The sequence below is a fragment of the Pan troglodytes genome, chromosome 6 (assembly GCF_028858775.2).
Source record: "Pan troglodytes isolate AG18354 chromosome 6, NHGRI_mPanTro3-v2.0_pri, whole genome shotgun sequence".
Lineage (NCBI taxonomy): Eukaryota > Metazoa > Chordata > Mammalia > Primates > Hominidae > Pan > Pan troglodytes.
The window spans coordinates 91,070,084-91,086,383 of NC_072404.2; the positions used below are offsets into that span (position 1 = coordinate 91,070,084).

At 35.0% G+C, this 16,300-nt stretch overlaps 1 protein-coding gene and 1 long non-coding RNA gene across 5 annotated transcripts in view; one reads left to right on the forward strand and one right to left on the reverse strand.

Moving 5' to 3' along the window:
• LOC129144589 (uncharacterized) overlaps positions 1 to 16,300 on the forward strand; it is a 58,616-nt gene that overhangs the window by 30,589 nt on the left and 11,727 nt on the right. The window lies entirely within an intron of this gene.
• The window catches only part of HGF (hepatocyte growth factor), a 71,984-nt gene that overhangs the window by 21,967 nt on the left and 33,717 nt on the right, over positions 1 to 16,300 (reverse strand). For all 4 annotated transcript variants that reach the window (XM_519174.9, XM_009453450.5, XM_063815425.1 and 1 more), the window contains 2 exons: positions 8,954 to 9,128; positions 4,911 to 5,038 (listed from right to left, as the gene is read on the reverse strand). In XM_519174.9, the coding sequence (XP_519174.2) occupies positions 4,911 to 5,038; positions 8,954 to 9,128 (303 nt within the window). The remainder of the gene's footprint in view (positions 1 to 4,910; positions 5,039 to 8,953; positions 9,129 to 16,300) is intronic.

The window sequence follows — 16,300 nt, forward strand, 5'->3', positions numbered from 1 at the left end:
CGGTGGCTCACGCCTGTAATCCCAGCACTTTGGGAGGCCAAGGCGGGCCCATCACGAGGTCAGGAGATCAAGACCATCCTGGCTAACGCGGTGAAACCCTGTCTCTACTTTAAAAATACAAAAAATTAGCCAGGGCGTGGATGGTGGGCGCCTGTAGTCCCAGCTACTCGAGAGGCTGAAGCAGGAGAATGGCGTGAACCCGGGAGGCGGAGCTTGCCGTGAGCCGAGAGGGCGCCACTGCACTACAGCCTGGGCGACAGAGCGAGACTCCGTCTCAAAACAAAAAGAAAAAAAAAATTAAAGTACTTGAAATCTGTACAAATCAAAAATACTCAAATATCTCAGATTAAAAAATCTTTATTTTAAGCCCAGTATCTTCATCAAAATAAGGGCTTATGCAAATTCAAATATAACAAATAATAATTTAAAAACAAAATAATTTAAATGAGTGGCCCTTTGGAACAACAAAGAAATAAGAATTTTTAGACTAACACATGTATTTCCCAACATTTTCTTCTGAAAAATTTCATTCCATAGAAAAGCAATATAACGAACATTCATCTCCTAGTCACATTCCTTATGTTTTGATTTTTGTCTTTTATGACATTGACATTCTGAGTCACCCAAGTCAGCTGTTTTACAAATGCTCTTTAAGTTCATTTTGTTTGATTTATTTTCTCATGAATAAAACCAAGTTAAAGATATTTGACAGGAATATTGCATCAGTGATGCTTTGTCCTTTTTAGAGCATAACATCTTGTGACACATGATGTCACTTTGTTCCATCACTGGTGATGTGTTTGATCACTTGGTTAAGTGGTGCAAAGGAAAAACTCCTCTTTGTATTTAACAAAAAAATCGGTTGGGGCCTTTGAGTCTGAATAAATATCCTAATGCCAAACAAATTTTCACAAAATAGCTTAGGCATACGTTAATGAATTTTGCATGAACCACTTATTGTCATGCTGATGATAAAATGGTTATTTTGCTATTTCTAACATTTCTTTGTATTTGTTCGTTAGCATTCTTCTGTAAATAAAAATTTTTCCTTTTCCCTTACCCCATTCATTTAGGTATTAGTAGTAGAAGTGCTAGCACTAGCTGTAGAAATAGTAAATTAAATGTTGACCAGTGGATTTTCTTTTTATTTGATATGATATATAATCTATTCCTGTTATTCATTTTGATGCTCAAATTGTTCCAAATTTGGCCAATGGAAGCCACTTTAAACTGACTCCTGTGTCTCTTACTATGCTCCATGAGGTTTTCTATTTCTCTTTTTTTAATTGAGCGATTTGTGTTCTCCTGCCTTAGCCTCCTGTGTAGCTGGGATTACAGGCATGCGTCACCACACCTCGCTAATTTTTTATATTTTTAGTAGAGATGGGGTTTCACCATGTTGGCCAGACTCGTCTCAAACTCCTGACCTCAAGTGATCCGCCCGCCTCGGACTTCCAAAGTGCTGGGATTACAGGCATGAGCCACTGCGCCCGGCCATATTGTTCATATTTTTAATCAAAAGAAATGTAGTCAGAAATCAAGTTCTTCAAAAAATATAAGTTGGTCAGTCGCGGTGGCTCACACCTGTAATCTCAGCACTTTGGGAGGATGAGGCAGGTGGATCACTTGAGGTCAGGAGTTCAAGACCAGCCTGGTCAACATGGTGAAACCCCATTTCTACCAAAAATATAAAAAATTAGCTGGGTGTGGTGGCGTGTGCCTGTAATCCCAGCTACTCAGGAGGCTGAGGCAGGAGAATTGCTTGAACCCCAGAGGCAGAGGTTGCAATGAGCCAAGATCATGCCACTGCAATCCAGCCTGGGCGACAGAGCGAGATTCTGTCTCAAAAAAAAAAAAAAAAAAGAAATTTAAAAAGGTATATATATATATATATGTTGCATTGCAAATTTAAAAAGAATTATTCTACTTTTAAAAATATTCTATACTTTTAAATAATACCGAACGTTTTTAAAGTGACTTTTTATATTTAACATTCTTAATTTTTATATGAATGAAAACTGTACATTTGACTATGAAAGGTCATCTGCAAATTTACATCAACATTAAGATTTTATGCTGGGAAAAATAACTAATGGGTACTAGCCTTAGTACCCGGGCGATGAAATTGTCTGTACAACAAACCCCCATAACACAAGTTTACCTATGTAACAAACCTACACATACATTCCAAAAAAGTAAAGAATGGAAAATACTCAAGAGCCATAAACAAGAAACTAATGAAATTGTCTACTTGCAATGGTGAGTAGAAAGTAGAAATGGAATGGCATGGAAGCAAGAGAAAAGGACACTTCTCTGAATTTACCCTTTCATATAGTATTGACTATTATCCAATGTTAAGGTTTTAAATATTCAAAAACTAATATCCAGAAAGATGAAAATAAAGACAGAAATATGCCTATGGATATATCAAATGTATACCATTAATACAGAGCAAGAAAATCCAGATGATTTTTGGTTACAATTTTCTGACTGTATATACTCTCATTAGAATATATTTTAAGACTGAAATAACTGTAAATACATTTTATGATATTGATATAAATATTTAAATTATATTGTTTACTGCCTTAAATATACAATATATAGTATATATAATATGTAGTGTTTTATCAACATTTTAAAGAAATTCTGTAATTTCAGTTTTCATTTTTCTTTAATAGTGTTAATATCCAGTTGGAAGAATATTTATATATATATTAATTCAGATGTTGCAAGATTTGAAAAATGTTTCCACTCATCTAACTATATGTAGAACTTATATTTTCTGTTTTATGGAGAAGGATAAGAGTAACATCTTTCATATATATATAGAGAGAGATAGATATACACACATATAGATATATATACACACATATATATATCTGTGTGTGTAGATTTATATCTATAGAAAAATACCTAGATCTAAGTAGATAGATCTATCTGTAGATATATCTGTATTTGAGAATTTAGGCAAGTTACTTAAATTCCATAAAACTAATATTTTCACCTATGAATGAATGATCTGATAAGCAATAACATGTTTACCCTCCAGAATCCAAAATTTTCATATTCTATTACCTGATCCTTTTTAAGTGATGTATATGTATATAAAATATCTTAATACACACCAAAGGTTTATCAAATAATTGTTTTCCTTTATCACTCACAAATTATTAACAAATGTTCAAGTAAATGAGACAGGAACACAGAAGACTCAGCTGGTACCAAACTTCCCTTAATCATTGGCTTCAACTTTATTTCTAACTGATCCTTAAAAGAACAGTGAAATTGACTGAAAAGGGACTCATCCCCTCTTCCCTCTACAACTCTATTTTCAGAGTTGCTCGTGAAGAATGACACTGTGGAAAAAGTTAAAGGATAGAAGTATGCCTAGGGCAGTAGGTCTATGAGATGGAGCTTTAAATTTGGCTTGGGATTTCAAGGATGATTTAGGGCTAACCACGATCATGACCATCACAATTAAGTCTATGTGAAATAGAACATGATCATTTAAAAAGAATAACTCTCAATTTACTATACATCAGTAATTCCCAGGATTCAACTTTATTATTAATATTTAACAAATTATTTCTTTGAAAAATCTACCTTTTAAAAAAATTATTTTACATTCATGGGTACATAGGTAGGTTTGTTATATGTAAATTGTGTGTCACCGGGGTTGGGTGCATAGATTATTTTGCATGCATATGCATGCATGTTTCTTTATGGTAGAATGATGTATATTCCTTTGGGTATACACCCAGTAATGGGATTGCTGTGTTGAATGGTAGTTGTGTTTTAAGTTTTTTGAGAAATCTCCATGTGGCTGAATCAATTTACATTCCCAACAGGGGGATATAAGCATTTCCTTTTCTCAGCAACCTCACCATCATCTATTATTTTTTGACTTAAAAATCTATTTCAATCTGATTTTACTACCGCTCCCTGAGGCAGTTATCTTCAATGGCATCTATGTTTCCAAATGCAATGGTGATTTCCCTCAAACCCCACCATTATCCAGCAGCTACACTGCTAACAACCAGGGTCAAGTCACTCCCATCTGTAGTCTGAATTACTGAAACAACCACTTCATTGGTTCTCCTGTTTTAACCCTTGTCAAGAATTCTAGCTATTTTCCGAAATGCAGCCAGAGTGATCCAGTTAAAACTTAAGTCAGATTGTGTAACTTCTCCCTTCAGAGAAGAGTCCTAAGAGTCCTTTCTCTTTCAGAGCAAAAGGGCAAACAATTCCTGAAAGGCTGATGCAATTTTAGCCCAATTGCCTCTCTAATCTCATCTCCTTCTACTCTTCATCTTACTTATTTTGTACTAGCTATAGTGATGTGCTTATTTATTTAACTTTCCCAGAACTCCCTCATCTCACACCATTTGCATTTGCAGTTTTCTTTATCTAGAATACTCTTACACATATATGTGCATGGCACATGCTGCTCCCTCACTGCCCTTGGGTCCTTCTTATATGTTAACATAGCAAGTAAGATCTTCCCTGAACATTAAAATATAAAAGAGCAGCACCCCTCTTTTCTAACTCTGCGACATTTTTCTCTCTACTGCTTATGACAAACTACTGTAATATTCCCATTCTCATTTTTATTTTGCTTATTTTCTACCAGTTGAATATTAGTTCCAGGGGGTCAGATAGCTTAGTTTTGTTTACTGGTATATCTCCAAGGCTTAGAACTGTGGCTGTCAGTAGCATACACTCAGCTAAATAAATAAATCTTGAGTGAATAAACATAAGAAAAATCCAACTGCAAACTTGGTGATTTTGTTTGCAAGCCAGCAAAACCAGTGCAGCAAGAAGTAGATCTTATGCTGTACAATGTGTCCTCCCTTTAGGCATTTCCCCTGAATTTAATCATGCCCACCCTGCAGAATGTCAGCTATTACCTTGTCCATGTGACATATCACAGTTTGGAATTTGGGAGCAGTAGCCAACTCGGATGTTTGGATCAGTGGTAAAACACCAGGGTGATTCAGACCCATCTGGATTTCGGCAGTAATTTTCTCGTAGGTCCCTATTGAGAATAAGCATGTTAATGTAAATTGCCGGAGTTCTTACGTTGGTGAAGTCAGCGCTATTACATTTCTAGAATTCTAGAATGTATGCATGTTTATAAATAGAGTTCTAACTTTTTGGACTCAGAATAGCTATAACAATTTAATATTCAGTATACATAACTGACACTGCCCAAATTACTGAAATAAATGCTGTCATATGTTAATATTTTTTTCCTTCCACAGGCCTAGAGTTTCACTCAAACATTACTGCTTCATAAAAGAGAGAAACGGGGCCGGGCGCGGTGGCTCACGCCTGTAATCCCAGCACTTTGGGAGGCCGAGGCGGGCGGATCACGAGGTCAGGAGATCGAGACCATCCTGGCTAACACGGTGAAACCCCGTCTCTACTAAAAATACAAAAAATTAGCCGGGCGTGGTAGCGGGCGCCTGTAGTCCCAGCTACTCGGGAGGCTGAGGCAGGAGAATGGCGTGAACCCGGGAGGCGGAGCTTGCAGTGAGCCGAGATCGCGCCACTGCACTCCAGCCTGGGCGACAGAGCGAGACTCTGTCTCAAAAAAAAAAAAAAAAAAAAAAAAAAAAGAGAGAAACGGTACCACTGCATTCTTCTCACTCAGTCTTAAGATTGAGACTCTCAATTGGTACCATTTCAAAACATTGGCCTGTTATTTATTACATGTTCATGGCCCACATATTGTGTAGAAACAACACATATCTCTCTTTGTGGAAGAAAGGTTATTATCAATAGTCATTAACTACTCTCATTTAAAATGGAAGTTCAATCTATTCAACTATGTGCCACAAAAATATGATAGCTATTTTTCCTTGAGTTCTGCATTTCTTTGATTTATTTAATTTGATGCATTGATTTATTTTAATTACGAAGCAATTATTTATTGATTTAGAGAGGTTACCTAAAATCTTTATATATATTTCTGTAAAATTAAGGCCCAGTTATACTATAGAAAAACGAACTATAGAATACATTTTCAATGTAGTACATGTATATTCTTCATTTTACCAGTATTTTAATTAGAAATTTAGAGTTCCTGATAAGAAAAAAATCTATGCTAATATTCTCTGTATGTAGAAGACTTTTAATGGTTTTCTATCAATATAAATAAGGTTCACATTAAATAAAATATGGATTTCATGATAAATAAAATGTATTAAATATGCTAATTTTAAATAAGTAGGTGCTTTCATTTCATAGATTCCTTTTTAATAACTATATTAATATTCAATCTTTTGGAAACCACAGTATTTGTATCACTTAGGTCCAATTAGAAGTACTATTATACAATTATCTTAATGTCCAAATGGACCATTCGAAACTGAGGTTTTTTTTTGTTTTGTTTTGTTTTGTTTTTTAAACAGAGTCTCGTTCTGTCGCCCAAGCTGGAGTGCAGTGGCGCGATATCGGCTCACTGCAAGCTCCGCCTCCCGGGTTCACGCCATTCTCCTGCCTCAGCCTCCCTAGTAGCTGGGATTACAGGTGCCCGCCACCACGCCCGGCTAATTGTTTTTTTTTTTTAGTAGAGACAGGGTTTCACCGTGTTAGCCAGGATGGTCTCAATCTCCTGACCTGGTGATCTGCCCACCTTGGCCTCCCAAAGTGTGGGAATTACAGGCATGAGCCACCGCACCCGGCCGAAACTGAGAAATTTTTAAGGAAGAAGCTTGTGTTGGGTTAGAAAGTCAATAAGTATTAGTCTTACCTAGTCAAAGTAAGTCCTGACACAAACTATTATTTAAGGATATGAGAACATCGGCCACCAATGATTAAAGCCACTGTATAGTTAAGTGTTCATAACCCATATTCAAACCTTTAGCCTTCTTATAAAATTATTAACTGGAATAGATGAGACAAGCAATTTATACTTACATTTTTAAAAAAAAATCTATGTCAGTATAAAATATGTGTGTTAAATTTTACATGAACTTTGCATACACTTTGGTTTTATTTTCTATTATTTGGTAGAGATGGAGTCACCCTTTGTTGCCCAGGCTGGTCTTGAACTCCTGACCTTAAGCCATCCTCCCGTCTCATCCTCCCAAAGTTCTGGATTGTTCATTTAGACAAGCTAATTAAGTGAAGATCGAGGGCTATCAAAGTCTTAGTTTGGACTGACTTTAACATCTGTATTAGAAGCACCTCAATCAATAATCTAGATTAAGCAAGAATGAAAGTCAAGATTTGCCCAGATATTTTTACTAGGTCCTTACTTTTCACTTGAAGAAAGGATGGTTTACAATTACTAAAGTAAATTGATGATTTTATGATTCATGTCGATTCATCACAGGCAGTGTTGTTCAGTTACAGTGTTCCAAAGATTGCCATTTGTAAGGTCTCAGTACTGGGGCAAGTGGGCAAGTAATATTTCATGTTTAATGTTTAATAGAGACACGTGACCAGTACGCCCCTCACTACTAGATCACAAATAGTAAATGATAAATCAATGTCCTGAGAAAAATGTTGAATCAGATTTTATCAGTTTTATAACACCGCACAAGCTTTGTTTCTTAATACTTATGTTTGGTTATTTAAAACAAATAACAAAATTAAGAAAAGATGGCTTAAATTCTACCAAGATATAACAGGTAACTTCTGATACTTAAGCTTCACTTGTGAAGTCTGTGAATTAAATGTTTATATCCATTCTGTTTTTCTTACAGATGAATTTCACTAGGTATCTTCACGTACACAATTTCTTATTGGGTATTACTAGTCATTAGAAGTTAACAAAAATGTGAATGGCAGTGACACTATCTCCTTTGTCCCTTATAACTAATATTTTCTCTGTTTCTTTGTTTTTTCTACTTTGATATGTATTTCTCAGGTGTGAAACCCATGGGTCATGAATAGAGAGTGAATTGCTGTGATGGAAATGAGGGAAATAAACCCAGCATGACAACTGTCAATTTTGTTATTGTAAACTAATGGGAAAAAATCTTAGATTAATATTTACTATTTAAACAAATAAATTACAGAACTAGCTAAAGCTCGTGCATGCACACACACAAATACAACACAAATCTCCCCTCTCCTATGGTGGATGGGCCAACTAGTGCTCATAGCTCTTCATTCAGAAATGTTAGGCTGTCTTATTAAAAGCCAATTACATAAAGCCAATATATGTTATTTATAGGTGCTATTTCAGAAAAGCCACTATGAATGATGTGTGTTATTAATTTCAAAAGCAATCACTTTATGTTCCTCATAACAAGGTGGACAATTTAAAAACACATGGCATTGTGTCTGTGCCTGTCTGCAAAAGTCAAGTGGTGTGAAAACTACCCATAGAGAATGCACAAAACAACTATGTAATTGATACTCAAGGGCAGTTTCTTTGGCTTGAGTCATCTACACAATTGATTTGCTTCCCCACTTTTCAAAGCAAATCCAGAAACAACCGAACACATTCATTTAAGCTTTGAAAAATTATTTTATTCACAGATCTTTAAGGCTAATAACTCTTCAGTGGTAGGCCTTTTCTTTCCATTCTTTCGAAAGGAAAAATGTGTAATCCTCCCAAAGCTAATAAGAAAATTTAAGAAGGCAGTATTTTGAAACATGCCTGGCTGCCATGACTATTAACTGATTTACTAAACAGACCTAGAAGAGCAAAACTGTGATCAGAAATCCACCTAGGGATGTGTTTCCCAAAGCATAGTGAATCTACCCTCTGGATCTGAACCACCTAGAGTGCTTAATGAAATGCATATTTGAGGACCAAATCCCAGATTAAGAGAATCAAAATCTCTGAGTGGAGGTGTAATCTGCCTTTTAACTCCTGATTATCACTGGGCACGCTGAAGTTTGATCACTAACACAAAATTAGTAAAAAGTAACCACTCTACCTCATTTTCCCCAGGGCCTACTGAAATGTATAACATTTGCCTACTTTACTCACTTGCACTTGAAATTTTCAGGAGTCATGTCATGCTCGTGAGGATACTGAGAATCCCAACGCTGACATGGAATTCCATTCCAAATGGTATTGACAGTGCCCCTGTAGCCTTCTCCTTGACCTTGGATGCATTCAGTTGTTTCCAAAGGAACATCAGTGTCATTCATAGTATTGTCAGCTATTGGCAAAAAACAACAACAAAAAAACTTATATAAAATCTTTGAAGATGTCATTTGCCTCTTAGAGTTCATTGGCATTTATATTAGCAGATTTTTTTTTCTGTTACTTATAAGCTTTTATAATAATTGAGTGGAATAAGAAATTTAACAACATTATTACTAACTTCATTCCAATTTTCCTTTCATTCAAATCCTAAATTAGTTTTTTCTTGAAAAGTTACTTAAATGCATTTTACCTCCACATGTATAACTTATATATGCTGAATATATAGTGTTTCTGAAATGACTATACAATTATTTCTAAAATCAGCTTGCTTATAAGTACATACAAAGTGGTAATGAAATTAACCATAATTTTCCTCCAATATAATACATATATTCTGGCCAGGTATGGTGGCTTATGCCTGTAATCCCAGCACTTTGGGAAGCTGAGGTGGGTGGATCACCTGAGGTCAGGAGTTTAAGACCAGCCTGGCCAACATGGTGAAACCCCATCTCTACTAAAAATACAAAAAAAATTAGCCAGGAGTGGTGGTGGCAGGTGCCTGTAATCCCAGCTACTTGGGAGGCTGAGCCAGGAAAACGGCTTGAACTCAGGAAGTGGAGGTTGCAGTGAGCCAAGATCGTGCCATTGCACTCCAGCCTGGGCAAGAAGAGTGAAAGTCTGTCTCAAAAAATAAATTAAATAAATAAATAAATTCTAAGCTAACATGTTAAATATATTTTTAGTCATCTTGTTGACAATAAAGAAAAAATCAGTTATTCCTAGGAAGATCTATCTCCTGCTTTTTTTCCTAGTCCAACTTCAATGCTTACTATACGTCATGAAGATTTGAAACCCTCAGTCACTAAGTAAAAAAACTATAAAATTAAATTTTTACCACAATTTGGTCTCTCTCTCTCTGTGTAATGTTTAGTCAATCAAAATGTAACTCAAAACATTCCAGAGCAACTAAAATTCATATATCTTCTTAAAACATACATGAAAATGTTTATGGTTTGATAAAAGTGTAAACTTCCCAGATACCTTTACAATCTAAATGGCCATTCAAGATGCCTCTGGATGAAACTCAAGTTGACAGCCTCTAGGACAGTTTAAGATTTGAGTACATTTCATTGATTTATCCATTTTGGAATTGGATGTACCACTGTACGAAGGACAGGCCAGAATTAGACATGCTTTCAGTGACTAGGGATGCCTATGAAAGTTTTCTATAGTTAATAGTGTAAATATTTTTAATAGCTTTTAAATTTCATCTAAACACCTCTCTCATACAAACCATTTCTACCTTATGTAGTTAGTTGAATGCTTTATTTCATTGCATTCTATGAGCTAACCTAGGCAAACTAAACAATAGTTTATGTTTAGAGTTATTCTATGAAGCTTTGTGAAAAAAGGGAAAACGTTACCTTAATGACTACCCTAATTACTGAAATAAGTTGTACTGTGCAAATTTTCAGTAAATTCCTTTTAAATAACTTTATTGCACCCCATTTAAAAAGTGTTTCAATGTTTTGTATATCTGCTTCAGAGAATAGAAATATGACTCAGAAATATCCAAACTTAAAAAGAAACTCAAATGAAGATGAAAAATGTTCAGTAATTGACCCATAAAGTGGTAACTGAGAGCTGATAGCCTAGAGAATTCATCTATATTGATATTGATGATATATATTGACTTTAGGAAGAATAAAAATTATTGGACTTGGGGAAATGGCTTGTATAGAAAAAGTTGATGCTGATTATGCAAGTCTTTTATAATTTCAATACTATCCAAAGGTCTTTGGTGAAATACAAAATAAGATGGATTTCATAGGTCCTAAGGAACTATATTTCATCAATATAAATGTTACTCTATTTCTGACTATTTGAATTAACTGTTAAATGATATGAGGAGACTGAATGTATGGGGAAAGTCTTAAAAGGTGATAACTCTAAAACAGGTACAAGGTCAAGTTTGTACTGCTATATTTCATATCTAGTTATAAAACTGATGGGAAAGGAGACAAAAGTAAATGTCCTTGGGCATCTATCAGTTCATTAGCTTAACATGCTAAAAGAAAATTTGGGGGCACAAGCTCTTGGGCAGCAAACTTGTGACCTCAGTCAGGACTAAGTCCTGACAATGGAAGGGAGTTCAGAGTTAGAACAGCCAGTGTAAACACACTTCCACTAATCTCATAGACTTCATTGTCTGCCTCAGGTACCTCAACTGTTTTACTTTCCTACTTAATTGTATGTGATTTGTTTTGATTATTTACTACTGAGCCATTCTTCTCAAGTGCTACTCTTATGCTGTGCACATAACTCACAGATCCAGTCTTGATGAGTCCAGGTGTCAATCAGTGCCATCTATGGCTAGATATGGGTCCATCCATTGCATCTCACTGAGAAACTAGTTCAAGGCTCAGTCCATGAAAAATTAACCCACCACTCCTCGGACACAAGTATGATTTGCCAGATACCAATCAAGACAATAAATAAAATGAATATAATATTCAGATATGATTAAGGATTCGAACATTGTTGAAATTTCTAAATACGGAAGCAGCTTCAAAAGGCTGTTTGTTTCCTCTACTATGTGAAGGTAACTTCCTACTGTAAGGATATGCCTGGGTAGGGGTGAGAGAGTAAAATTTTCTGTCTACATTGTCAACGTAAGATTAAATATCAACTATCATTTCTAGAGCATGTTATTAGTCAAGGGTGATTCGAATTTCTAAGTAATTTTTCCAAAAATAACATTTTAAAGTTACACTCTTACAGAAATGACCCATGATAGTTACAATCTGAAGCAATACTTAGACCCTTAAACTCAGACACAAGTGGAAATATACCTTATAAAAATGGAGACAGTAAGGTAGACATAGGTTGTCACAATTCATTAAAAAATCAATATTTGGCAGGTGCAATGAGCAACTATAAGCAATCACGTGATAATCAGGAAATATTAAGAGGAATGATAAAAGGTAAATACTGATAAAGGCTAAACATATTCCTAATTTGAGAGCAAATTTTGAAATTTTAAGAACCTCTGTGAAATGAAAGATCTATATTACCAAAACCCCAAGTCAAAGAAAAGCCTACTTGCTTTAAAATATTCAGGAAAATAGTTCACTGCTGATTTATCCACTAAAACTTCAATGTCAATTCAGACATGCATTGTTAGTGCTAATTCTCTACTTCAACTGGAGGTTTCCAACAAGATTTAATTGAAGAATCTTTCACTTTTAAAAATAGCAATGATATAAATCTCATCACTTGAGCTATTATGTTGAATAGGTTTTTTTCTAAACTTTCATTAGCATATTTTAAAGCATTTACTATAAACTTGAAAAGTCATTGAACATTCATTTTTTAAAAACTATGTTAAATCATTAAATAAAAACCCAAATGCTGGCTTTGAATTCAATAATTTAAACAATTTAATATATTTTAATTTGGAGACGGAAAATAAAACCTTTTAGAATTTTTAAAATTATAGAATACAAAGAATTACTGTAATTAATACAAATATAATATTTTACCAAATAAATATAACTTTTTCATTAGGCTTTATTAAGATGTAAAGAATCTAAATAATAACATTATTATTTTTCATCTTTTTAAAAATAAATATCCATAACTTTAAAATGTTTATAACTCTAATAACTTAATAGTTTTATTTTTCTTGTGTTTTAATTCATTGGAAATATTTGTCATTATTTTAAACACAAACTAGAGTATTTAGCTAGTATTTTTCTTTAACTCCAAAGTACCCTCTGAAATCAGTGCATTGTATTTATTCCCTTTGACATTCAACTGCTAGAAGTCACCACATAAATAAAAACTACATAATTCTGGTGGCAATGTATAGAATAAATAATACAGGCGAATAAAGATATATTAGTACGACAAGGTAACTAAATAGTTTTCATCAATAAATAAGAGTTATTATGAGTCTCCATGAAGCTGTTTAATAAATATCTGATGAGGACCATGATGAATGATTTGTCCATAGACCATTTAACTGTGATATAAATGTTTGATCTTTGCTGCTCACATACTTACTATTCAAACAAAATTAATTATTCCTCGATGGCAGTAAAACAAACTCCTCCTGCAGCCCTGCTGTATAAATATCAAAACTGGGTGTAAAAATAAAACAAATGTTTCATGACAATTGATTTGAAGAGGGCTATTAAATGTTGGGAAAGGCATTCCTTTGTACTTAATACTTAACATGGGACCTGAGTAAGGGAGGGTTTTGAAAAGTCTCCACTGGCCAAACTAAAATGTCAGAAAACACAGAAACATTCCCAAATATCAGCTGAAGTTGATTGTTTAGACAAAGCAACAAGTATTTTAAAATACAGCATCCCCCCATACACAAATATTTTTGCAATCATGTCTACCCAGTTAACATTGAAAATATCTGGAACTCTTCTGAGAGTTCCAACAAAGAAAACATTTTGCCAGGGGTATCAGCAGTGGCTATCCATTGGAAGCAGAAGCAAAGGTATTTATGTAATCATCAGTGGTCTATGAGTAAAGGAATGCTTTCCTTTGATGATTGACACAAAATTTTCTGTTTGGAAATGCTTTAAGTAAAACAACATTTGCTATCGAAATTTTTCACTGTCCTGTTTGAATATGAACAAATACAATGCGTGCCTCTTGGAACATTAATTTCACTTTGCTGGTGTGGTTGTGCTGTGATCTGATTGCTACAAAATTTGGAAGTGAATTTTAAGATTTGAACAGATTTTTTTTGAGACAAAGAGTATTCACTGTTGTCTAATTCTTGGGACAACCATCTTGCCTCCCAACAGAGACCAAGAGAACAAGATCACTAATTAGAAAAAAAAAATCTGATCACTTTTTTCTATAAAGTGCTAGCCAAAGCCTTGCAGAGAGGCCACAGGGCCCTGACAGAGGTCTGAATGGTAACTGGAGAGGAGGAGTGCATAGTATGTTACAAACAGGGACACCCAGGGCTCTGTAAGCTTCATATGAATGATAAGTAAATGCTTACATCTACAGTTTCCACCAAACCCACCCTGCCCTCAACATCCCCACCAAAAGAAAACCCAGATTTCCCAGTGGAGACAAGCTATTGCTTCTCTTTTCCGTATAGCTAAGAATAAGTCAATTCATAGGCTGGTAGACAAATACCCGATAACCCCCTGGAGCAGTTCAACCTAACCCACTGCTTCTTCCCAGCTACTGAAGAGCAACTGAAATAGAATTTACTTTATGAAGGTCCCTCGGGATTGAGAACAGTGTGTAATAAAGCCACTCTCCCATCAACAATACTTGTGCTCTGTGGGCCATGAAGACCAGGATCGAGCTCATTATAAATTTAAAGAGCTTCTTGTTTTAAAATTGACATGGGAAAGTAGTAAAGACCTCCAAAATACGAACCTCAAATTGCTTGCACGTTTGCTTTCCATGTGAAGCCAGGATTCATACCTCAAACTTTTCCCTGGACTTTATCTAAGCTTTTTCTGGTACAAAATGCTCAGGAGACAAGACTTTCATGAAAGGTCTTCAATTCTATAGCCTTATTCTTTAGAAGATGATTTGGAAGAGACCTCCAAGTAAAAGATTTTTCCCTTGAAAAAGGGTATTGACAGCATTGTTTTTTTCTGACACAGGACACAAGATTTTATTTCGGTGAATCTCTATTCTGGCCTTGGATAAATTAGGAAAACTCAAAGAAACAATCAGCTTTGTCTAAGAAAGAAAATAATTTGTAAAACTTATTTTGTAATTGTATACAATTTGTAAAAAATATTTTCTCATCATATAAACACACTGAATTTTAAAAGACGACTATGTTCTTTTAAAGTTATGTCCATGTTCATTGGTTACTAAGGGAAAGGATTTTTTTGATATTTGTTTCCAATGGCAACATACCTATATTAGTCTGCTCTTGCTGCCATAACAAGACTGCAGATTTGCTGATTTAAACAAAAATAATTTATCTTCTCACATTGCTGGAGGCTAGGAAGTTCAAGACCAAGGTGCTAGACAATTGGGTCCTTGGTGAGGGCTCTCTTCCTCACTTGCAAATGGCCACTTTCTTGCTATGTCCTTACATGGTAGACAAACAGAATTCTCTCTTTCTTCCTCTTGTTATAAGGCCACCGATCCTACCAGATTAAGGCCCACTCTCATGACCTCATTTAACATTAATTATCACTTACAATCCCTATATCTAAATATAGTCACAATGGGAGTTGGGGCTTCAACATATGGATTCGGTGGGAGACACAATTCACTCCAGAGCAATACCTCGAATAGACACCTTAGTTATCAAAGATCTACCCAGGTCTCACTTCTAAAGTGTTTCTGGGCACTTAAGTATAGTAGTTCCTCCTTAATTGCAGTTTTGCTTTCTGCCATTTCAGTTACCTGTGGTCAACTGTCATCCAAAAATATTAAATAAAAAATTCCAGAAGTAAACAATTCATACGTTTCAAACGTACACTCCGTTCTATTTTGCCTCAAATGTGACTCATTCCTTTGTCCAGCATTGTATATGCAACCCGCCCATTTAGTCACTTAGTAGCCTTCTAGGTGATCAGGTCAATGGTCATAGTTTTGTAGTGCTGATACCCAAGTATCCTTTATTTTACTTAACAATGGCCCCAAGGCACAAAAATAGTGATGCTGGCATATTGTTATCTTTATTCTATTTTATTGTTGTTGTTAATCTCTTATTGTGCCTAATTTATAAATTAAACTTTATCATAAGAATATATGGAGATGATACAGTAAGGGAGCTCAAATGAAGGAGCTGATGTGAGGAAATCATAACTTAGTTGAAATGTGAATGAGTAGCTGCCAACTAGGTAAGGAAGAAAGTAAAATTTTTTGAAAGCAGAAGGCATGGCTGGGGTAAAGAGACTATAATGAGAACATGGAAAATATGAGGCAAAGGAAGAAAATCATTGTGGCTGGAACAGACAGCATGAGAGCCTGGAGAGAAATGTGGAGGTATATGAAGTCACATATAAGGTTAGAAATATAGATAGGCGGTAACAGATGGTTATGTTTTGTCATTGCCCTAAGATCAAAGGAAATCACTGAAGGGTTTTTAATTTATGTGTAGAGGGGTGTGTGTGTGTGTGTGTGTGTGTGTGTGTGTGTGTGTGGTGTTCTACAGATGAGGAATGATATACTTAT